Source organism: Chiloscyllium plagiosum, unplaced genomic scaffold (assembly GCF_037043375.1).
Source record: "Chiloscyllium plagiosum isolate Xiang-an unplaced genomic scaffold, Cpla_swu_hap1 HiC_scaffold_37, whole genome shotgun sequence".
Taxonomy (NCBI): domain Eukaryota; kingdom Metazoa; phylum Chordata; class Chondrichthyes; order Orectolobiformes; family Hemiscylliidae; genus Chiloscyllium; species Chiloscyllium plagiosum.
The window spans coordinates 8739586-8764469 of NW_028270175.1; the positions used below are offsets into that span (position 1 = coordinate 8739586).

Below are 24884 nucleotides of genomic sequence, written 5' to 3' on the forward strand. Positions count from 1 at the left end.
CAAAACCTAGATCTGAGTTTTTGAGATCAGTCAGGTGGGGATAATAGTTTTGAAGTAGAGCTGTAATTGATGAGCAGGAGTTTGACATCGATGTCCTTGTTGGGGAAGCGGGAAGCCTGCAGAAGGATTTGTGCAGGCTAGGAGAGTGGGCAGAGATGTGACAGATGGAATACAATATAGGAAAGTGTGAGATTATGCAATTTGAGAGGAAGAATAGTGCTGTAGACTATTTTCTAAACTGAGAAAGGCTTCAGAAATCTGAAGCACAAAAAGACTTGGGACTATTATTTCAAGATTCTCTTAAGGTTACATGCAGTTGGAAGTTGGCAGTTCGGAAGGCAAATGGAATGTTAGCATTTATTTCAAGGGGGCTGGAGTACAGGAGCAGAGATGTTCTATTAAGGTTGTATAAGACTCCGGTCAGACCACATTTGGAATATTGTGAGCAGTTGTGGGCCCCATATCTAAGGCTGGATGCACTGGCATTGGAGGGGGCCAGAGTATGTTTCCAAGCATCACCATGAGGGTGAAGAGCTTGTCATATGAGGAGCTGTTGAAGATACTCAGTTTGCATAGCGATAGTGCCATAGAACAGGATGGATGTTATCCTCAATGTGAAACCAAGACTTTGTCTCAGCAAGCTCTGAGCAGTGGTCACTTTTATGGACAGAGGAGTTGTGGCTAGCAGATTGGTGAGGATTAGGTCAAGAATGTTTTCCTTGTTAGTTTGTTTACCACCTCAGCTGCCGCAGTCCAGTAGCAGTGTCCATTAGGCATGGTTGACATGAAGTTCCTCACCTAGAAAAGATCATGCATCCTTGCCATCCTCTGTTTTCTCCAACTAGTATTCCGCATGGAAGAATATTGATTCATCATCTCAGGAGAGAGCGGTACATTATCATCAGCAAGAAGTTTCCTTGCCTACTTTTGATTTGATGCTAGGAGGTTTCACAGGGTCCAGAGCCAACATTGAGAACTCCACTAACAATTCCTTCCCAAATGTATTATACTATGCCACCTCTTGCTGGATTTCTGCTGCTGGTGGCAGAGTATGTACCCCAGAATGGTGATGACAGTGTCATGTACGATTCTGAGAGAGTGCTATGTAAGGTTGTTGCATGACTTGTCTACTAGTCAGCTGTCCCGATTTTGCCACCAGCTCCCAAGGATGTTGGTAAAGAGGACTTCGCAGAACTGACGAGACTGGATTTGTATTTGCAGTTTCTGGTGCCGAGGTTCATGTCAGGTAATCCCTGTGGTTTCAAAGCATGTAACCAGTTTGACACTATAAGACATCTTCAGTAAGGGCACAAGATAATCACATCTACCTTTAATAATGTAAATATTTACATTTTCAAAAAATTGCAACAAGGGCTGATAGGAAATATGAATTTTACACAAATGTTATACAATTTTAAAATAAGGTGGAGGACCTGAGAGATGGTCTCCCATACATTGGGGTCATAGTCTCAGGATAAGAGGTCAAGCACATGGAATTAGAATTAATTTTATTGTCACTTGCACTCAAGTTACAAAAGAGCAGGAGATAGTGAAAAGTGTATTAAGTCGCCAACACACAGTGTTATGTTGGGTACAAAGTAATCCAATACAAGTCTTAAGTAAGAAAAGTAGAGAAAATAATTACACAACATTACAGATACTTAAAATGTAAGTATAAGTTAGAAAAATAAGAAAGAAAGCTAAAAAGATAGACAGTACAGCCTTTGTGTAAGGCTTCCATGTGGTCTGACTGGAAAGCTATCTTCGTTCTGGGTCTGCTGGCTGCTGTCCCTGCTCTGCTCCTGGCCTGCTCTCCCCACTCCACTCAGGGCTCCTGGCTACCCCAGCTTTGCTCCCGGCCCACTGGCTGTTCCCATTCTGCTCCGGGTCACTGGCAGCCATCCCTGCTTCGGCTGCCATCCTTACTCCTGTCTGGGCCAAGGAAGAAGACAGGAGAAGGGGAAAACAAAACACAGAAAAAGAAAAGAGGACTGAGATGATGAAAAACCTTTTCATTTCCAGAGGGCTGTGCATGTTCCATTACTAATTCAAAGTTAAGCTTGAGGATTTTTGGTGTTGGGTAATTGGGAGATATTGCAGAGGAGGGCAAAGTGGAATTGAGGCTGAAAATGAACCATGATCATGTTGGATGATGAAATGGAGAGGACTCTAGTCTACTCCTCTTATTGCTTATGTTTTAGCTGTCATTTTGGACTGAGAGATTTTTGACAGTCACTCCGCAGATGGAAGTAAATCTAGCATAGCTTGCAGGCTGCGTTTGCTGCACTGTTACTTTGATTTTTGTGTATAAATTACTTCTGACAGGCATCCTGTAATGAATAGGTTGTCAGCACAATGAAAAAAAATCAAAAAGATTATTGGTTGACTAATCAGCTGTTTTCCAGTTGAAGGTTACCTGACTTCAGCTGGAGCTTTTGAACACCTGAGTTTAAACATTCTCAACCTGAAATAACCTCTTCAGGATTTTACTTAAACATTCTATCTGGAACTATTCTAACACCCTTGCTCTAAGGTAATCCTATTTTTATTATCTATTCACTTTGTCAGAAGCATTGCTTTATCCATCAATCATCTTTTAAAGATTTCTGCAGAACTGTCTCAAACTGAAACTTTAAAAAGCTCTATTTTCAAGCTTATGGGTGTTTCCCCTGAAGTTAAAAAAATTAGACATTTTTAACAGAAACCTTGATGCATAAATATTCACCTTCCTCTATTGTAATCTCTCATTATGTATTCAAAAATCCATTAGTTCTGAAAGCTACCTCATCATTTTAAAAGAAATTACAATGGCTGCAGATACACTAGCAAGTTAATCAGTAAATCCCTAGACACAGGAAAAAAAACCATTTATTGCTAATTCAAAAACTGTTAAAAATAAATGAAAATCTAAGTAAATCTCCCATCCTCCTTCACAACCCTATTGGTTGGCCATTCTTCATGACAAACATTCCACATCCCTTTCTCTGTTGATGTTTGTAAATACAATCTTATGTTGTTGTGGTACTCTTTCAGATCAGTCAAAAACAGTATTATTCTCGTTCTGTTCTGTTTTCTTTGAAAAAGCAGAATGTGGCCACCAATTATTTATTTAGCCTTACAAAGAAGCTATGTTTTGGACTTGCTCTGCATTTCATGTCCATCCACTGAACTGGTAAATTAAGATTGCTTGCCTGTCTTGTTTGCAGTTTTGGTGTCGTAAGTTGGTGAATTTTAAGCTTTCATCACAATTAAATGCTGAGATTATAATGATTAGTTGATGGTACAATTTAGATCCAGGTTTTTAGCATGTTTGTTTAACATTTTGAAACCTACCTGTTTCTCTCTCTGCAAAAATATTTACATTAAATCAACATTTGTTGCTCCAAATGTTCATTTGTTCAGGCAGAATAGTCCTTCACAAGCTCACTGCAGGATGGAAGTAACGTTTACATTTTCTGTTTTGCTACATTGTCCCTGTTTGCTATCATCCTGTGAAAGCTAGGTTAATGTTTTTGAATTTATATGTAGAAGGTTTGATTTACAAAAAAATGAACAAGGACATTACCTATTGAGCTTTTCCAGAGCATGTGCCTTCTCTCTTCTCTATTTCTCTTTATTGGATGGTCAGTGTCTGCTGCATTATGACTCCTGGGGCACTCTGAGTTGGAGATTACTAGGTGGGCACCAATGTTTATGGTAAAAGCTTTTCTTTGGAGGAAAGTTACAAAGTACTGGAAGAAATTTAAACCCCAGCTACCTTCAGTTAAGCTGACCTCTTAGCTTATAAATCCTGTATTGTCATTCTATTTCCTTTTGGTTGTGCTATATGTTGGTAAATATTTGAAATCATTATCAGATGTGATTTAAAAATATATGTAAATGTTAGTTTTCAATAGGTTTCTACTTTTCTTTCAGAATTTTCTTTTAAAGTAGTCTTGTCTCAATTTATCAAGCAGAGCAGTAAAGTTTGGGCTTTCTGTATTGGTAGGTCTGAAAGCGAAGTGAACTCAAGAAACTTCAACAGTGATACCACAATTCAATGTAGTGGTTCCTTTGTTTATTAAATGATGTATTTTCTTATATATCAAATTATTTACCTCTAATTAGGTATATTGATTAAGGTAGACTTTCCCATCCATGATATTTTTATAATTAAATATGGCTTCCCATACATTTGTAATCATCGTAAGAAATATTATACCCTTTCAGTTTTATATGCATTAAAAACCCTGTGGTCTAGGCTTGAAAGCATACTGGTTGTGCCTTGCAACGTGTAAGTTATTGGCTCTGGTGTCATCTTGCATTTTAAGTGATGTTAAAAAAAAATTGTGTGTTCTTCAATGTAATGTAAAACATTTAATTGTTTTGTGGTATTGTTGAAGATCCCTGTAGAGTGGAATACCTTGCATAAAAAAAATTCAATCTTCCAGTTGAAGTAATGTCACAAGATTTCAAATTTCAAGATTTTTGTTGTTGCCAAGTTATTGACTAAGCACCATTTTGTAGGAAACTGATGCTTTACACTAATAAACAAAACTTCCTTCATGTAGTTTTAATATAACCAACTGCAGAGGCATACCTTACTTTGTGCATTATGTAGTCCTTCGATTCTTAAGACCGAGTTCAAAGTGATTTTAGCTCCCAAATACTTCATTGCAGAGCACTTGAGAAGACCCTGAGCCCCCAAAGAGGCCCTTTATAAATACAAATCTCTTATTCTTCCACCTCTCCAAGGCCAGTTTATCCATCTTGAACTGCAGCACTGTAACTGATACAGTTCTGTTAATAGAATTGCACCAAGTTGCTGTACAAGTAAAGCATAGCTTTTGTCTCTGTGTTTTTGTTGAGAGACAGACCAGATTGATGTGGCCTTTTAGATTATTTATTTGAACTTTTAGTGATTTATAAATATGGACTCCAAATCCCTTCAATCTTCTATCATTTCTATCTATCATGAATATCTGATTTCTCAATTCTTAATTCCTTTTGCACTTGTGATTTTTCTCAATCTGCAATTGGAACTTCCTCAGTCCATCTATATAATCTACTGCTTCTTGTAACATGGAGCCATCTGCAAACATGAATTTGTAATTCTCTATTCCTTTTTCAAGTTCCTGATTTTGTTTCAAGTGTATTTGGTTTCCTAAAACTCTTACGTCTTCCATTGCTTCTATCCTTTCACTATTTAGAAAGTATTGTGCCCAGTCCATTTTTGATCCAAAAGTGAATGATGTCACGTTTGACTATGCTGAAATATGTTTGCTTTAGTTTTTTATCATTTGATTTCTTAGTTTGTCTTTGTAATTTTATGCTTCCATCTACATTGCTGAAAAGCTTTGACCCTTTGGCAGATGTGAATTCTTATCTTGGATTTTATTCTGTCCTAGGTTGATGAGTTGAAAGTCTTTAAAATCAGCTGAAATTCAATGTGAAGTATATTTTGGTTGTTTCTGAGATGAACCTGCAGCACAAAATTGGCCTTACCTTCCTGCTAAAACGACAATCTCTGTCAAATGTGTCCACAGATTTGAATGACTGATCTAGAAAATTAAAGATGTCACACATGCTGAGTTCCCTTGCCTTGTTGAACATGCAGCACACAAGAAGTATCCTCAGTGTTTGCAATGCTTCTCTTTGTCCTTGAAAGTTGTATATTTAATCCTCTGTTTTCCTTTTCTCATCAGATTGTGTTTATATAGAGAGTCGTCGCCCCAACACACCTTACTTTATCTGCAGTATCCAAGAATTCAAACTGGTGAGTGTCAAATTCAGATGTGCAAGATTAAGTCTCTGCTTCCTATTCTGAATCATCTGCGCTTCTGTGCTGTTAATTTGTTTGAATGTTACACAATTTTTTGCAGCAATTTTTATCTTTTTCCAGGGCTTGTCTCAAATTGCACGTTGTTATTCTGTTTGTGTTTAGAAAATGATGATGTATGCAGTCTTATACCCTCTGATTCAAAACATATGTAATAAAACCATGCGCTCTCTTTATTTATTGAGGTGTGGTAGCAAGGAAAATTGACAGAAGTGAACCTGAATACATCCTCCGCTACTGTAAATGTCTACTTTCCAGCAGTAATGACTGGATTGTAGTGCGGAGTTTAAAAAAAAACTAGTTGAATGTTTTAATCTCTACTGTTCCCGTTCTGACAACTGGTGTGGGGATGCTAAGGGTTATTGGCAAGTAGTTAATCAAAACATATGATTGTAAACACTAAGCTTGATGTGATATACTTTATGCTGGAGATTTCCCATGGAAAACCTTTCAGTAGGAAGTTTTGTATGATTTTGCATTGTGACCAGACATCTTTTGAAAGCCATTGAATATGTAGTGTTATTTTCCAATAGTGCTGAACCAGTGTTACTATTGATAAACTTCACTGACATTGATTCCTATTCAAGTTGTGATAATTACCAGCATTGACAATATGTCAATTAGTCTTAACTGCTACAGGAATACTATCACATTGTAATTTTGTCATCACGATAAAAATAATCTGGTTGGCAAGTTTTGAGAAGATTTGTATCTTAAGTTGAGGTTCTGGATGTAGGTTTGCTCGCTGAACTGGAAGGTTCATTTTTACACGGTTCATCACCGTACTAGGTAACATCAGTGAGCCTCCAGATGAAGTGCTGGTGGTATGGCCCGCTTTTTCTGTGTGTTCAGATTTCCTTGGGTTGGTAATGTCATTTTAATCGTGATGCCATTGCCTGTGGTGATGTCATTTCCTGTTCTTTTTCTCAGGGGTGGTAATTGGGATTCAAGTGAATGTGCTTGTTGATAGCATTCTGATTGGAGTGCCGTGCTTCTAGGAATTCCTGTGCATGTCTCTATTTGGCTTGTCCAAGGATGGATGTGTTGTCCCAGTCAAAGTGTTCTCCCTCATCTGTATGTAAGGATACTAGTGACAGTAGGTCATGTCTTTTGTGGCTCATTGATGTTCATGTATCCTGGTGGCTAGTTTTCTGCTTGTTTGTCCAATGTAGTGTTTGTTACAGTTCTTGCAAGGTATTTTGTAAATTACATTCGTTTTGTTTCAAGACCACCAATAATACCCTCACTGGCAAAAAAAATCACTAAAGAGGAGGAAAACAACAATAAACTGCCATTCCTAGATGTCGCAGTAGAGCAAACAGCCAATGGGAACCTTCAAACCAGTGTCTACAGGAAAACAACACATATGGACCAAATACTGAACTCCAGAAGCAACCATCCGAACACCCATAAACAATGCTGCATTAGAACATTATTTCAACGAGTCACCACACGCTGCAGCACAGAGGAACCATGCAGAACAGAGGAAAATCACCTATACAGTGTATTCAAAAAGAACCGGTACCCAGTGAACACAGTTCGCCGATTTCTCAGCAACAAACCCCAACAAGTAGCTACAACACATTCAGAAACCTTAGCCACTCTCTTTTGCGTCAAAAACATCTCCGAAATGACTGCCAGACTGCTGGGACCTCTTGGCATCATGATAACCCACAAACCCACCAACACACTAAGACAGCAGCTAATGAAGTTAAAAGACCCTATACAGACAAGCAAAACTTCTACTCTATGAAGTAGAAATTTTTGAGATGATTTGAAAGGCTCTGCGTATTGCATTTTGAGGTTAAGGGATCAAATGTGCTCTAGTAAAGCTAGGAAAAACTATAGAAAGACACATTGAAATAATGAAGTGCAAGATCAGTGATACCAGAAATTATGCTTACATTTAAAATTGCTTAGTATGCTCTTAAATTTCACTAGATGTATAAGGACCATTTTTCTGTAGATCTATTATATCCTCACATTAAGAGCTTCTAAAATATTTTCTATATGTTGCATTGTGACTTTTGTTCAGGTTAATATCTTCCATTAACATTTGACCAATGATTTCTGGAAGCATAAAATCATTTTGTTGTGCAGATGGTTTTGAAAGCTTAAGGTGATGGTGAATAAGAAAGCATTGATCATTTAACTTCTTACCAGTGGTAGTAACCTTCTAAACAGTGAAACACCTGATCGAATGTTTTAAAAAGAACATGACATTGAATGCTGAGCATAAAATAAGGTACCTGGCTGAAGGTGTAGCTGAAGGACTGAATTTTGAGGAGCCTTGTGAAATGGAGTGAGGTGTGGCAAACTGCATAGATTCATGAACGGATTTGAAAACAAGAATGATATTTTTAAAATTGAAGTGCTGCCTTACCAGGTGTCCGTTTAGGTTAGTGAACACAAGATGGAGGGTAAAGAAAAGTAGCATGCGGTTGAGAAATGGGTGAATAAAGATACTAGAGCTTGAGACAACCTCAGGTTTACAATAGGTTGATCGTAAAAGACTGGTCGGAAGTGCCATTGAATAGCCAATTTCAGAAGTAATGAGCAAGATTAGAGGTCCTGGAATATAGGGAGAAATAGCCATTTGGATACAGAACTGGCTCGAAGGTAGAAGACAGAGGGTGGCGATGGAGGGTTGCTTTTCAGACTGGAAGCCTGTAATCAGTGGAGTGCCACATGGATCAGTGCAGGGTCCACTACTTTTGATATTTATATATATGATTTGGATGTGAACATAGGAGGTATAGTTAGTAAATTTGCAGATGACCCCAAAATTGGAGATGTGATGAACAGCGAAGGTTACCTCAGAGTATAATGGGATTTTGATCAGATGGGCTAATGGGCTGAGGAGTGGTAGATGGAATTTAATTTTAAATAAATGCGAGGTGCTGCATTTTGGAAAAGCAAATCAGAGCAGAACTTGTACACTTGATGGTAAGGTCCTGGGAAGTGTTGCTGAACAAAGAGACCTTGGAGTGCAGATTCATGGTTCCTTGAACGTAGAGTCGCAGGTAGATAGGATAGTGAAGAAGGCGTTTGGTATACTTTCCTTTATTGGTCAGAGCATTGCATATATGAGTTGGGAGGTCATGTTGTAGCTATACAGGCCATTGGTTAGGCCAATTTTGGAATAGTGCATGAAATTCTGGTCTCCTTCCTATCTGAAGGATATTGTGAAACTTGAAAGGGTTCAGAAAAGATCTACAAGGATGTTGCCAGGGTTGGAGGATTTGAGCAATAGGGAGATGCTGAATTAGGTTGGGGCTGTTTTTCCCTGGAACATCGGACGCTGAGGGGTGACCTTATAGAAATTTATAAAATTATGAGGGGCATGGATAGGATAAATAGACAAAGTATTTTCTGTGGGGTGGAGCGGGGGGTGGGAGTCCAGAACTAGAGAGCATAGGTTTAGGGTGAGAGGGGAAAGATATAAAAGGGACCTAAGGGGCAACTTTTTCAGAGGATGGTATGTGTATGGAATGAACTGCCAGTGGAAGTGATGGAGGATAGTACAATTGCAGCATTTAAGAGGCACCTAGATGGGTATATGAATAGGAAGGGTTTAGGAGGATATGGGCCAAGTGCTGGAAAATGGGTCTAGGTTAGGTTAGGATATCTGGTCGGCATGGACTAGTTGAACTGAAGGGTCTGTTTCCTTGCTGTACATCTCTCTGATTCTAAATGAGAATTTCAGATTAGGCAAACTGAGGGGAGATGCTCTGAGTATCAATGTTCTGAAGGTGGGAATAGGCAAACTTAGTGCTAGCACCTGTATGGTTCAAATATGATATCAAGGCTGTGAACGGTTTCATTTATCCTCAGGCATTTGTCAGGAACAGAAAAAAAGTAAGTAACTAAGGAATGGAGTTTGTAGCAGGGAACGAAGGCATTACAATGTTATTTGGAGGTGAAATCTGCTGATCCAGCTCAAAATGTTGGATAAACAGTCTGATAATTAGCAACAAATCATGGAATTGTGCTGGTGTAGTGAAATAGAAGTCATCAATGCAACTGTGAAAACTAATGCTTTATATTGCAAAATTGTTATCAAGAAATAGCCCAGCAGGTAGAAGAGGAAAGGGAGGGCCCCCTAAGGATTACTGCAGAAGCATTGGTGTAGCAGTGGGAGTGGGAAAGACAGGTCTAATATAGTTGTTGTTTCAACAGCTGGTTTTAAAACATAACAGCATTTCCTGAAGCCTGGGGCAGATGCTTCTTGTTGGACTCTGAATGAGACATATCAGTTAGTGAAAAAAGTCAAGAGTTAAAAATAAACCAAGCAGACAAACCACAGTTCCTGCTGTTTACCCTGGTTTCAGTAGTTGATTTGAATAGGGGCATAGAACTTACAAAAGGATTTGGGTATTTGATGGGCTGATGTCATTATGATCTTCACTCTACTTTCCTGTCTGCCCCACCTTTACCTCAGCTACCTTGCCGATCAAATTAACTCAATAACCCAGCTTCCACTTCTTTCTGGATGAGAAAATTCTGCAGCCTATTGGCCCCCTGAAAGAGAGAATGTTTCCTTATCTCTGCCTTAAAATGAGAAACTTCTTGATTTAAACTGTGTTGAGTTCTCGTCTTGCCCACAAAAGGAAGCATTTTCCAGGTATCCCTCTCCTCAGATTTTCTATTTGATTAATGTTAATCTGATTTACATTTCAATAAAACCATTGTCATTCTTTTGAAATCCAGTATGTTTTCCATTGGCTTATTCTGTTCAGGAGTGCATAACATGAGCCCTTGATCCCAGGAATGAATTGAGTGAATGTTCTCCAAACAATTATGCCCTTTTTCAAATCGGAGACCAAGACTGTACACAGCACTCCAGATGTGGTCTCACGAAGGCCCCATACTGGTATAACAAACCACCCTTTACATGAAACACCAACATTTCATTTGCCCTCTTAATCGCATGCTATATCTGCATATATTAATGTTTTATGATTAATGTACCAGGACGCCAACATGCCTCTATACCAGAGTCATGCAGTCTCCCTTTATATAAATAGCTTGCTGCTTTTCTATTCATCCTGTTAAAGGGGACAAGTTCATATTTACATATGCTACACTCTAACCGCCACATTTTTACCAACATGCCTGTCTGTCTCTTGTTGACCTCTTTAGCCCTTTTCATGACTTTCTACCTGTCTTGGTGTTATTAGCCCTCTCATCCCAAATCATTGAAACTGATTGTAAATAGCTGAGGAGCCAACCCAGATCAACGGCAGTCTGCAAGTTAGAGCATGCCAACTTGATAATGACCTGTTTGTCCCCATTTTCTTTTACTATTGGATTGGATTTTTTTTTCTCTGCACCTTCTAAACCCGTGACCTCTACCACCTAGAAGGACAAGGGCAACAAATGCATGAAAACACATGACCTCTCAGCCACATCATCCTGACATAGAACTTTATTGCCATTCTTTCATTATTGCTGGGACAAATCCTGGAACTCTTTTCCTGATAGCACTGTGGTGTCCCTACACCACACAAAGTGCAGAGGTTCATGAAGGTAGCTCACTATCACCCTCTCAATGACTACTTGGGATGGAAAAGAAATGCTGACCCAGCCACTGTCACTCCCATCCTTGAACAATAAAAAGAATCAGTTTATTAAATTGGGAATATTCCTGGAGTTGCCAATTTGTATCTCCTAGGTTCCTGGTAGGGAGTACTAGAATTCTTTTTATTTATAAATCCTTGGACTAAAATGAAAGTCATATTATTCATTGTTGCAAGACCAGGTCTGAATATAAACTGAAGACCAGTAGCTATTTGCTTCATTTTGTTGCGTCATCAGTATATTTGTTATAACTTGTTTCATGAAGGTTATGGAAGGTTACTTTGAAATAATGTTACCAATGATAATATCAAGACTGCAGTATTTTCTTAACTGCAAAATTCCAATGTTTTAGATAAGAGTATTATAACCTTCAGAAACCAGTTTGAACATTGTCATTTAGACCTCATTTTCATCTGTACTAATTTACTTCTAGTAAATCATTTAAACAGTGTTCTGAGATACACGTGTAGAGTACAAAGCTGTAGTTTGTCCACTGAGGTTCAATAATAAATATTAAATACTATGCGTTCTTTGCTAGCTGTGGCATGTAATGTGCTCTGGGTACTAGTTTCTCTCAGATTTATACTTGTCACATCAGTGTGTAAAAATGCCATTTACTGGAGATCACAAATTTTTGGCCATATGATACAACCAACAGTTGCACAAAATATTAATTGCATCCTCGCTAGTAGATTAATATATTAAAAGAAAACCACTTTAATAATTGGAGCAGAAGGCTGAAGTACACAGGGTCCAAGCTTTCTGTGCTACCATCATGATGCAACGAAGCTTTGAAAATTTGGAAGCTAAGCTGATGAAGGGAATTGCTACATTTTTATTCCATTGTACGTTGCAGTAAAAAAAGTTGCATTATATATTGTCGAGGTTAAGATGAAGCAACCCACCCAAGCTGTCTCTACATTCTACTTCTGTTTGTTTTAGTTTGAGCTAAATAGGCAATAAATATCATTTTCAGCTCAACCAAATAGCTTTCAGCATAGTCAGGTGAAGCATGGGAAAGTTTACAGCTGACCCATGTGATATACAGATGTTTTTGGCCATATTCATGACTAGTAGAGCCTCATTTACTTTGTGTTAGTCTTCCAAAAGCAGGTTATTTGAGAATGCTTAACTAGAAGGAGCGCTGAAAGTCACTGGAGTTGGTAGGTTTACCTTGCTTGTGGGGTCATTTCTACATTTAAGATATTCCCTGTGTGTGTGCTTTATAGTATGCATTGTAAAAGATTTTTACACAGGAAACATTGCTGTATAAAAGAAGGAAAGAAGAAGTCTAATTATTCACTTGTCTTGTAAATTTGGAAGCTAAGCTGATGAAGGGAATTGCTACATTTTAATTCCATTGTACATTGCAGTAAAAAAAGTTGCATTATATATTGTTGTGGGTGGCACGGTGGCACAGTGGTTAGCACTGCTGCCTCACAGCGCCAGAGACCCGGGTTCAATTCCCGCCTCAGGCGACCAACTGTGTGGAGTTTGCACATTCTCCCCATGTCTGCGTGGGTTTCCTCCGGGTGCTCCGGTTTCCTCCCCCACTCCAAAAATGTTCAGGTTAGGTGAATTGGCCATGCTAAATTGCCTGTAGTGATCGGTGCAGGGGTAAATGGGTCTGGGTGGGTTGCGCTTCGGCGGGTCGGTGTGGACTTGTTGGGCCGAAGGGCCTGTTTCCACACTGTAAGTAATCTAATCTAATCTAATCTAGTAACTATATTGTTGATAAATTCAGTTTAGGATTTTCTTGCTGCTCATGGCTACCTATTGCATGCAAACCTCAAAGACCGAGAAATCAAAGATGATTATTGTGTACTAATCTATAATGATAATCAAAAATGGGCATTGATGATTTTCTAAATATAAATGATTCACTAATGTATTTGGTATTTCTGTGGAGTACAGATTATTACATAGTTTTGTTATAATTAGTTACCCTTAACACTGCCGACGTGCCTCAGTGCTTGTGCTATAAGATTTAATTTGTGTATTACATTGTCAAAACTCTATAAAGTAATATTACACTTCTCAAAACTCTACAAAATAATATTTAAAATAGAACTGAAATGAACTAAAATCATGAGGAAATGTAGCTATCATATGTTCCTATATCAAATATATAACTTAGTGGACTTAAATCTTCATGTAGTTTGAATTGAGCTTTCAGGGTTTGTGATGAATTACCCAGTTTTAAAAAATGAAGTGAGAATTTGCTGAGTTGATGAGAGAGCAATTTAAAATATTTTCCATTTTATATTCAAATTGTTCCTCTTTGTAAGGAGCGGATTTGCATGTTTCTTGTCTTTGAAAAATCATTGGAATAATTAAGCAGATGGAAAAATAATCATCCTAGGAGACCAAAGGGATATAATATACAAAACTGCATTCTCATTGAAGGCTGCTATCGCACAGATTTGTCTTGGCTTTTACCGGCACCTAAATCCAGTTGATGTTGAAGGAATAAGATGATCTGTCATTAACTACGAGTTATTTCTTTAGCCATGTTGTACTACTCCACAAAACCAGGATGGTGGCATGTGCATGTTAGAACTTAGATGTTTCGATGGAAAGGATGTTGCTCAAAGGAGAGAGATGTGGGAATGCAAATAACGGAGTCGCACTCATTTTGCCAAATTTAGTGGCTGCTTCTAAGTTGTGACATAGGTTTCCTGCCTTCAGGTTGCTTGAATGATCTTTGGGAGAAAGTAGCCTAGAAAAGATGAAGTGTTTTTCTTTGTCAAGCTGTTGGGCAAGTAGTTACAAAATGATATACACATCCCAATCTCCATGTTAAGATTAAGTTACTTTTGACTTCTGATGAAGGTGCTGGGTTGGCCTGACTCCTTTAGGTTAGGAAATTGACCAATATTTTGGCGGCTTTTCAATTACTCAGCATAACCTACTAAATGTGCATATTTAGCTCATGTGGGGACTGATCTCCTCCAAGCTTATTTAGAAATGGGTAAGAAATGCTGGCTTTGTCTTATGAAAAATATGGGGCAATATTGTACAGCTGCTTATAGTCAAATTGCTTTTGTTACTTGTCACCAAAAAGTATAGAAGACTAATTAATTGAATTAGGTATAGAGGGAACCTTAAGCCATGCAACACTATCTCTTGAGGAGAGTCAAAGCTTTATCAATGTGAAATGAGAAAAAGGAAATGAAGAAAAAAGTTCACTTTTGATTCAGTTGAGAAAACTTTTTAAGTTTGAACAGCGATACAACTAATATACTAGATATTGGAAATGGCTGTTCCCCTCAGTTTATGTTTAACTGTTAGAATCTAATGTTAAGCAAGTGACGAGCATTAGCTGTGCAGTCAGAGGCCAATATGTCACTAAGTTACCTTAAGTACCCTTTTGCATATCTGTTAATTGTAGAGTGCTGCTTTTGCTGAATGAACTAAAAAAGATGCTTGGTGAGTTCAAAGTTGTTTGGCTCCAAAGATATCTCCTCCTTGATTGTCCTTTTTAAATGTTTATTTCCAACAGATGTTGCTGGATAGCAAATCAGAATAATTATTCGGATCATTTTTTTCACTATTCGATTCAAAGATATTTGCTGCATTCACCACCACTCAAGCTGACACCAGTATCAAAACATTTTTGGTCCAGAGTAACTCAGCCATTTGCTGAATTAAGTCATTGAGCCATTTGAAAAAAAATCAATTCTATTTGTATTTAAATAAATTCTCAGTGGAAGGCAGCAGTATTCAATTATAATTTTATTTCTAGAAATTGAAGTCATTATGGTTATTGTGTGAAAAATCAAGTTTGATATTCCACTGCATTACTGAGGAAGCACTCTGCTGTTTTAGATACTTCCTTTTAGATGAGATGAACCAAAGTCGCATCTAGCTGCTCTGATAGATGTGAAAGATCCCATTATTTTGAAGAAGAACCGGGAAGGTATACCATTGTTCAAGTCAATATTTATCCTGTGATCAGCATCACAAAAACTGATGAGATAGTTGTTATCAGATGGTTATTCGTAGTCATTTGGTACACAATGGCTGCCATGTTTCCGAAGTTAATCCAATGCCTATGCTTCAAGAAGTACTTTATTGGCTGTAAAGTGCTTTTAAATGTCTGGTAGTTGTGAAAAGTGCAACATAACTAGCTTTTCTTTCTTGTTGAGAGTGCTGCCAGCTTCCAAGGTTTAGAAATTAATGTAAGTTTGTCGATGCCGGATATATCACACCATAAGTTCGAGCACACACATATATATATATATATATTACACATGTATTGTCTTAATACATTATGTGAAATAACGTCCAGAGAACACTTGAGAGATGCTCCATGAGCACATCTGTGTCTGTCAGGTCTTCTCTGGACAGTATATGCTTGATGGTTTTATTTCATTTTGGTGCTCGTCAACTCTATATACAATACAAATTGCACTTCAAAGCTTTAAGTTTCCAGGCAGTTTTTCTAACCGCGGTTTTTTTTGTCTGATTAGAAGATGGAATGTCTGGTTGTTAATTGAACTAACGTTTTGAGTGAAAGCAGTAGCTGACTGATCAAGGATTCAGTGGTTGTCACCTTGAAATGTCTATCTCCCACATTTAATTTCGGTTTACTTTATATGATTTGGTCCATATGGAGTCCTTCAGCTATATAAAGAAAATTGAAATCAGATTCTTGAATTACCACACTTGGAAGCAAACATTTTTGAGTAGAACGAACCAATATGAAGATTTATTAATCACAAACATCTCATGTTTTCATATTTAGTCAACGTCTACAATATAAGTTGCAAGATTTTTTATTTCACTGGGGTCATGTATTTCAAGGCCATCACTAAAAGGAAAAATTGCATTTATAGAGTGTCATTTATGAAATCAGGAAGTTATAAGAAGTATGCCAGCTAATTTTCCCAAACAGTCATGTGCAACAACAAAACAAAATTATAAGAATTGAATTTCATCACCTCATTTTCAGTCATTCCCCTTAAATTTTAGTTGTTGACAACAGCTAATTGCCTGAATGTACATTTAATGGTTCATTACTTGTTAAATCCAAAGCTTTGCTTAATTTTGGAAGAAATATCAAATCTGAACTGTTTCTACGATTCACATTTGGTAGTGATTCCAAACTGTTCATACTGCTTAGGTGTTAAATTCAGCATATGATAGAAGAACCAGGTGATGAGAGAGACCATCATTTGATATATTTGTAAGTTATGAACATTTTAAGTTCAAGGTTAGCTTGGAGATAGCACTATTTTAGTATTCTACCTTTGTCTTAGTCCATAAGTTTCTGAAATCTTCATCATAACCATCATTCTATTATTCCTATGCTTTCTTGGCCAGCCTCCCAACTTCTATTAATTTTGGTATATGTAAAACTCTGTTTACTCTCAGTCTCCTGTACTATTTGCAATTACTATTATTTTAAAAATCACACACCACCGGGTTATGGTCTAACAGGTTTATTTGAAAGCACGAGCTTTTGGACTGCTGCTCCTTAATCAGGTGGTTGAAGCAATCTGAAAGCTAGTGTTTCCAATAAAACCCGTTGGACTAAACCTGGTATTGTGTGATTTTTAACTTTTGTACACACCAGTCCATCACCGGCACCTCCAAATCATGACTTTAATTTTAACTGACCTGCATTGGCTTCTGGTCTTGTAGTTATTGTAAATTAAAATTCTCATCTTTTTGTTTAAATTTCTTCTTTGCTTCACCTCTTTCTGCCTCTTTGCAATTCTTCTTCACTTTATTTACACACTGTCTGCTGTCAAGCTTTAAGCCAGCTGGACAGATGATCCATAGTTCTCTTCCATTGCATCTTCGCTTCTCCACTTATCCTGCTTTTTTTTTAAAAAAAACCCTTAAGTTTGTCTCTTTGGGCTTTTTGTCAGCCGTCATGAAATCATTATCTTTAATTTAATCTCTCTTCTGCTTGCTCATGTTTTGGGCTGTTTATTTAAATGCACTACAGTGCAAGTTATTCATTCGTGCAGAACAGCAAGATTTCACTGAAGAAGAACATAATTTTATTGTGTTGGGTTGATGTATCCTTTTCGATAATTTTGAAAATGCTTCAACCTAGTTCTAAGACTGATTGACATGCTTTGTTAAAGTTTAAAATGTTTGTTTAAAAGCATCACATTTGGAGTTGGGGCTACTTGGATTCAGATAGTAATGTTAATCTTCTCACTGTATTCCAGTTGAGACAGTATGAAAATCTGTGTCTGTTTCTTTTGTTTCTCATCAAAAACAAAATTGGTTTTGAGAACTCTTCCTTTCAAGATTTAAGGGTGTGATCTGGAAATCTGCATTCAGCACTTCAGATGGTAGCTGAAATTCATTCAAATGCATATAATTTCATGAGAATTTGGGGCTTGAGTTTTTCACATGTAACTCCTCTGCTCGAAGGTCACACTTTTGACATTTTCTTAGTAATAGAATACATTTAATTTCGAGAAGTTTTATAGGCCAACTTATTGGCACTGAGAGCCTGACCTTCCTAAAAGTGAATTTACTCTTTTATGGTGTGCATTTTGAATCTTTACAGACGTTTGTTGTGCAGTTGAATACATAACTATTTCTTTACCAGGTGTTCATTTCTAAATAAAGTAGAATGGTTTTAGCCAATGGTTCAAAGATCCGCTGTTTAATGCAACCATTCAGCAAGCAGAGGAAGGATATTTAAATTTCAGTATGCAGCATTACTGCAAGAGTGACTGCCACTCCTGAGTTCTGAAGTTTCATAGCACCCTTCTAGTCATTGAGGTGCAACCCAAGTGAAATAAATTCTTGTGACCTTTGGTAGATGCTTTGTCAAAGAAAAAGACTTGATCCTATGTTAATTGCTCAGGCTTTCTTGTAATTATAGGCTGGTGTGTGCTTTTGGAAAAAGTACAATGTGAATGATGGATGAAGGCAGGATTGATTTAGGCTGCAATAGCTTCTGTGCTTGAATATCACACTGCTGTTCACTTTGTAGACTGGTTATCACCGTGGAGGGGTGCCGGTATTGTGCTGCATTATCCTAGTGCAAGTCAATACCTTAAGGAGAGGAGTGTTTTGAGGGGGACACATTCTACAAGATTTGCATTTATTGAGAGTGGTTGAATTCTCAGCTCAGTGCTTTGGTAATGCAATAAAGCATTACGTATTCAATATTAATTCAGTTATATTAAATTAAAAGACATGCTTTGTCTTTTTGTTCCTGACAAGTGGCTTGTAGTGTGCATTGGCTGTACTTTCAACCTCAGGTACATGCATTACTGATCAAACAGACTGCTGATCTAAGCCTGGAATTCTAATGTGCCAAACCCATTAATCATTCATTTGTATCATATATAAACGTTCCCCCTTTATTTTCCTGTCCAAGACTAAATAGTTAGTCCATGTTTGAATTTCATCTATTCCCTAATGTATAAAATAGCTTTTAAATGTTTTCTATTTCTGTTCAGACTGAGTGATTAAATAGATTGCAATATAAAAGCTTTATAACTGGTTGTTTTTATTTGGAATTAATAGCCTTGATCTAGGCGTTAATTTTTTGGCAAATCAATTGCTCATTTATCAGGCTTCAGCTGTGTTGTTGGCTGAGTTTTTTAAGTTAATGAATTGTTTTGACTTTTAAATGTTTTAAAGAATGAGTAAAGTCTTGACATTCGCAATTTAAACATTTATTTTGAGTTTTTGGTATTGGTTAGGGTTATTGAAATTACCATTTTTCTTAATCTTTAAAATTGGGTGTGATATTAATAGCAATGCTAGCAATTAAGTCTCTCCAATCCTTTTTGAGGAAACAAGAAAGATAATGTTTTTCTAATTGTCATTTTTAAGGTGCTCCGAATGCCAATTCTCAATAGTCCCATTACGAGATGACCACTGTTGAGGTACATGACAATCAACCACAAGTTGCAACAATTTGCAGAAGCTTTTGTCTTTATGCTGTTACCTCTCATCAGTACTGGCCCTGCTTTTTTCCATCAGTGTAGGAGCAGAGCAACTAATGTCATGAGCAAATAGTGATCAATGTGTAACTGATGAGAGTTTAACCCTGAAATAGATTTATGCCTCTAAAAGGTTAAATATTGGCTGTTGTGATGTATGAAATTGTTTGATTAATCATGAGTGGGCTGAATATATTAGATCAGCTATTTCTGCTCATAAAAGAAGCAAGAACAAGAGGACACAAAAAAACAAATTGCTGGAAAAAGCCCAACAGGTCTGGCAGCATCTGTGGAGAGAAATCAGTCAACATTTCGGATCCCGTGACTCCTCTTCAGAACTGTTTTTAAGAACAAGAGAGCATAATTTCAAAGAGATGTGCAAAAGAAGCAATGGCGAGGTGAGAGAGAACTTTTTCACATAGTGAGCAGTTATAGTATGAAATACATTGCCTGGAAATGTGATTGAGGAAAGTTCAATTGAGGCATTCAAGTGGGCATTGAATGATTATTTGGATTGAAGTAGTGTGCAAGATATAGGGAAAAGGCTTAAGATTGACAGTAGCTAATGATGCTGATTTGATGCATTGGTGCAGGCAGCTTAACGATTCTGCGATTGGAACAATTTTGCTCAGAAAATCGTAGTCGACTAATTATTGTGTCCTCTCAATTTTGAAATCAGTGAGTTTGAAGAATTACTGTGTAAAATCTCACTTAACAATATTGCTAACGTTAAAAACTGGTGAAAGCCATGTCATAAGAGTCATAGAGATGTTTCCTAGGACCTTACCATTAAGTGTATAAGTCCTGCTAAGATTTGCTTTCCCAAAATGCAGCACCTCGCATTTATCTGAATTAAACTCCATTGGCCCATCTGGTCCAGATCCTGTTGTAATCTGAGGTAACCCTCTTCGCTGTCCACTTCACCTCCAATTTTGGTGTCATCTGCAAACTTACTAACTGTACCTCTTATGCTTGCATCCAAATCATTTATGCAAATGACAAAAAGTAGAGGGCCCAGCACTGATCGTTGTGGCACTCCACTGGTCACAGGCCTCCAGCGTGAAAAAGAATCCTCCACCACCACCTCTGTCTTCTACCTTTGCGCGAGTTCTGTATCCAAATGGCTAGTTCTCCCTGTATTCCATGAGATCTAACCTTGCTAATCAGTCTCCCATGGGGAACCTTGTTGAATGCCTTACTGAAGTCCATCCAGATCTGCCCTCATCAATCTTCTTTGTTACTTCTTCAAAAAACTCAATCAAGTTTGTGAGACATGACTTCCCAAGCACAAAGCCATGTTGCCTATCCCTAATCAGTCCTTGCCTTTCCAAATACATGTACATCCTGTCCCTCAGGATTCCCTCCAACAACTTGCCCATCACCGTGGTCAGGTTCACTGGTCTGTAGTTTCCTGCTTGTCTTTACTGCCCTTCTTAAACAGTGGCACCACGTTTGCCAACCTCCAGTCTTCCGGCACCTCATCTGTGACTATCAATGATACAAATATCTCAGCAAGCGGCCCAGCAATCACTTCTCTAGCTTCCCACAGAGTTCTCGGGTACACCTGATCAGGTCCTGGGGATTTATCCACCTTTAACCGTTTCAAGACATCCAGCACTGCCTCCTCTGTAATCTGGACATTTTGCAAGATGTCACCATCTATTTCCCTACAGTCTATCTTCCGTATCCTTTTCCACAGTAAATACTGATGCAAAATATTAATTTAGTAACTCTCCCATTTTCTGTGGCTCCACACAAAGGCCGCCTTGCTGTTCTTTGAGGGGCCCTATTCTCTCCCTAGTTACTCTTTTGTCCTTAATATATTTGTAAAACCCCTTTGGATTCTCCTTAATTCTATTTGCTAAAGCTATCTCATGTCCCCGTTTTGCCCTCCTGATTTCCCTCTTAAGTATACTCCTACTTTCTTTATACTCTTCTAAGAATTCACTCGATCTATCCTGTCTGTACCTGACATATGCTTCCTTCTTTTTCTTAACCAAACCCTCAATTTCTTTAGTCACCCTGCGATCCCTGTAGCTACCAGCCTTCCCTTTCACCCTGACAGGAATATACTTTCTCTGGATTCTTGTTATCTCATTTCTGAAAGCTTCCCATTTTCCAACCGCCCCTTTACCTGCGAACACCTGCCTCCAATCAGCTTTTGAAAGTTCTTGCCTAATACCATCAAAATTAGCCTTTCTCCAATTTAGAACTTCAACTTTTAGATCTGGTCTATCCTTTTCCAATCACTATTTTAAAACGAATAGAATTATGGTCGCTGGCCCCAAAGTGCTCCCCCACTGACACCTCAGTCACCTGCCCTGCCTTATTTCCCAAGAGTAGGTCAAGTTTTGCACCTTCTCTAGTAGGTACATCCACATACTGAATCAGAAAATTGTCTTGTACACACTTAAGAAATTCCTCCATCTAAACCTTTAACACCACGGCAGTCCCAGTCGATGTTTGGAAATTTAAAATCCCTGACTATAACCACCCTATTATTCTTACGATAGCTGAGATCTCCTTACAAGTTTGTTTCTCAATTTCCCTCTGACTATTGGGGGGGTCTATAATACAATCCCTTTCTTATTTCTCAGTTCCACCCAAATAACCTCCCTGGATATTTCCGGGAATATCCTCCCTTAGCACAGCTGTAATGATATCCCTTACCAAGAATGCCACTCCCCCTCCTCTTTTGCCTCCCTTTCTATCCTTCCTGTAGCATTTGTATCCTGGAACAATAAGCTGCCAGTCCTGCCCATCCCTGAGCCATGATTCCGTAATTGCTATGATATCCCAGTCCCATGTTCCTAACCATGCCCTGAGTTCATCTGCCTTCCCTGTTAGGCCTCTTGCATTGAAATAAATGCAGTTTAATTTATTAGTCCTACCTTGTCCCTGCCTGCCCTGACTGTTTGATTCTCTTCTGTTCTCAGTCGCCCTTGTGAAATGTGTTGCTGAGGCTGCATAAGGCTCTGGTCAGACCATGGAATATTGTGAACAGTTGTGGGCTCCATATCTAAGGAAGAATGTGCTGGTGTTGAAGGAGGTCCCGAGTAAGTTTCCAAGCACGATTCTGTGGTTGAGGACTCTTTGTCCATACTCAATGGAATATAGAAGGATGATTGGGATCTGATTGAAATTTACAGAATATTCAGAAGCATGGATAAAGTGGATATGGCTAAGATGTTTCCACTAGTAGGAAAAACTAGGATGTGAGGGCGCAGCCTCAGAGTGAAGGGATGACCCTTAGAACTGAGGTAAGGAGGCATTTCTTCAGCCAGAGGATGATGAATCTGCAGAACTCCTTGCCGCAGAGGGCTGTGTGTGGCCAAGTCAAAGGGTTTATTTAAGACAGAAATATATATATATAGGTTCTTGATTGGTAAAGGGATCGAGAGCTGCAGGGAGAAGGCAGCAAAATGGGATTGAGAAGCATATCAGCCATGATGAAATGGTGGGGCAGATTCGATGGGCTGTGTGGCTTAATTCTGCTCCTATGTCTTTTGGTGTCAAACTCTTGGAAAGTATTTTATTATCAAATAATTTTGAGTGATGCAAATTCATTCTGGTTTATGCCAATGCCAAGCGAAGACCACCTACACTCTTAAATAGATGCAATGGAAATGTTTGAAATTTGGAGGATTTTAGAAAGTTTAGTGGAAGAAAGGAATGAAAAAAACGAGAATATATCTCAAGGAGAAATCTTGTTGCAGACTGATACTTGTTAATTTGGGTAGATGGTGGCAATGATTTAAAAAGTTTGCAGGTCGTGTAATCTGCATTGTTAGAATTACTTAAAATATTAAAAATTAAACACCAGCTCTGGTTATCTAAATTTGAAACCAGTTGCTTGAAACATTGAGGAATGAAACCTTTGAAGAGCAGGTGTGCATGCTGGAATGGATAGAGAAAGAGGAGGCTGATGTGCTGAAAATTTTGTCAAACATTAAGATTGACAAGTCGCCAGGCCCGGACCAGATTTGTCCTCGGCTGCTTTGGGAAACGAGAAATGCAATTGCTTCGCCACTTGCGATGATCTTTGCATCCTCGCTCTCCACTGGAGTCGTACTTGAGGATTAGAGAGAGGCAAATGTAATTCCTCTCTTCAAGAAAGGAAATAGGGAAATCCCCGGCAATTGCAGACCAGTAAGTCTCACGTCTGTCGTCTGCAAGGTGTTAGAAAGGATTCTGAGGGATAGGACTTACGACCATCTGGAAGAGCATGACTTGATTAAATGCAGTCAACACGGCTTTGTGAGGGGAAGGTCATGCCTCACAAACCTTATCGAGTTCTTTGAGGATATGACTAGAAAAGTTGATGAGGGTCGAGCTGTGGATGTGGTGTATATGGACTTCAGCAAGGCATTTGATAAGGTTCCCCATGGTAGGCTCATTCAGCAGGTCAGGAGGAATGGGACACAGGGGAACTTAGCTGTCTGGATACAGAATTGGCTGGCCAACAGAAGACAGCGAGTGGTAGTAGAAGGAAAATATTCTGCCTGGAAGTCTGTGGTGAGTGGTGTTCCACAGAGCTCTGTCCTTGGGCCTCTACTGTTTGTATTTTTTATTAATGACTTGGATGAGAGGATTGAAGGATGGGTCAGCAAGTTTGCAGTCGACGCAAAGGTTGGAGGTGTCGTTAACAGTACAGAGGGCTGTTGTAGGCTGCAGCGGGACATTGACAGGATGCAGAGATGGGCTGAGAGGTGGCTGATGGAGTTCAACCTGGATAAGTGTGAGGTGATGCATTTTGGAAGGTCGAATTTGAAAGCTGAGTACAGGGTTAAGGATAGGATTCTTGGCAGTGTGGAGGAACAGAGGGATCTTGGTGTGCAGGTACATAGATCCCTTAAAATGGTCACCCAAGTTGACAGGGTTGTTAAGAAAACATATGGTGTTTTGGCTTTCATTAACAGGGGGATTGAGTTTAAGAGCCGTGAGATCTTGTTGCAGCTCTATAAAACTTTGGTTAGACCGCACTTGGAATACTGCGTCCAGGTCTGGTCGCCCTATTATAGGAAAGATGTGGATACTTTGGAGATAGTTCAGAGGAGGTTTACCAGGATGCTGCCTGGACTGGAGGGCTTATCTTACGAAGAGAGGTTGACTGAGCTTGGACCTTTTTCATTGGAGAAAAGGAGGAGGAGAGGGGACCTAGTTGAGGTATACAAGATAATGAGAGGCATAGATAGAGTCGATAGCCAGAGACTATTTCCCAGGGCAGAAATGACTAACACGAGGGGTCATAGTTTTAAGCTGGTTGGAGGAAAGTATAGAGGGGATGTCAGGGGTGGGTTCTTTACACAGAATTGTGAGAGCATGGAATGCGTTGCCAGCAGCAGTTGTGGAAGCAAGGTCATTGGGGACATTTAAGAGACTACTGGACATGCATATGGTCACAGAAATTTGAGGGTGCATACATGAGGATCAATGGTCGGCGCAACATCGTGGGCTGAAGGGCCCACTGTTCTATGTTCTATGTTCAGCTGTACCCGTCTCAGATTGATAGTCAGTTATATTTTCATGCAGAACTTTCTGTGAGTGAGTAAATAACAATT

At 38.7% G+C, this 24884-nt stretch overlaps 1 protein-coding gene across 6 annotated transcripts in view; it reads left to right on the plus strand.

Moving 5' to 3' along the window:
• Nucleotides 1-24884, plus strand: part of rerea (arginine-glutamic acid dipeptide (RE) repeats a) — a 571358-nt gene that overhangs the window by 177920 nt on the left and 368554 nt on the right. For all 6 annotated transcript variants that reach the window (XR_006309302.2, XM_043676153.2, XM_043676157.2 and 3 more), the window contains exon 3: nt 5685-5755. Coding sequence is in view for 5 of the 6 variants with exons in the window: in XM_043676153.2 (XP_043532088.1) it covers nt 5685-5755 (71 nt within the window). In the remaining variant the exon portion in view is untranslated. The remainder of the gene's footprint in view (nt 1-5684; nt 5756-24884) is intronic.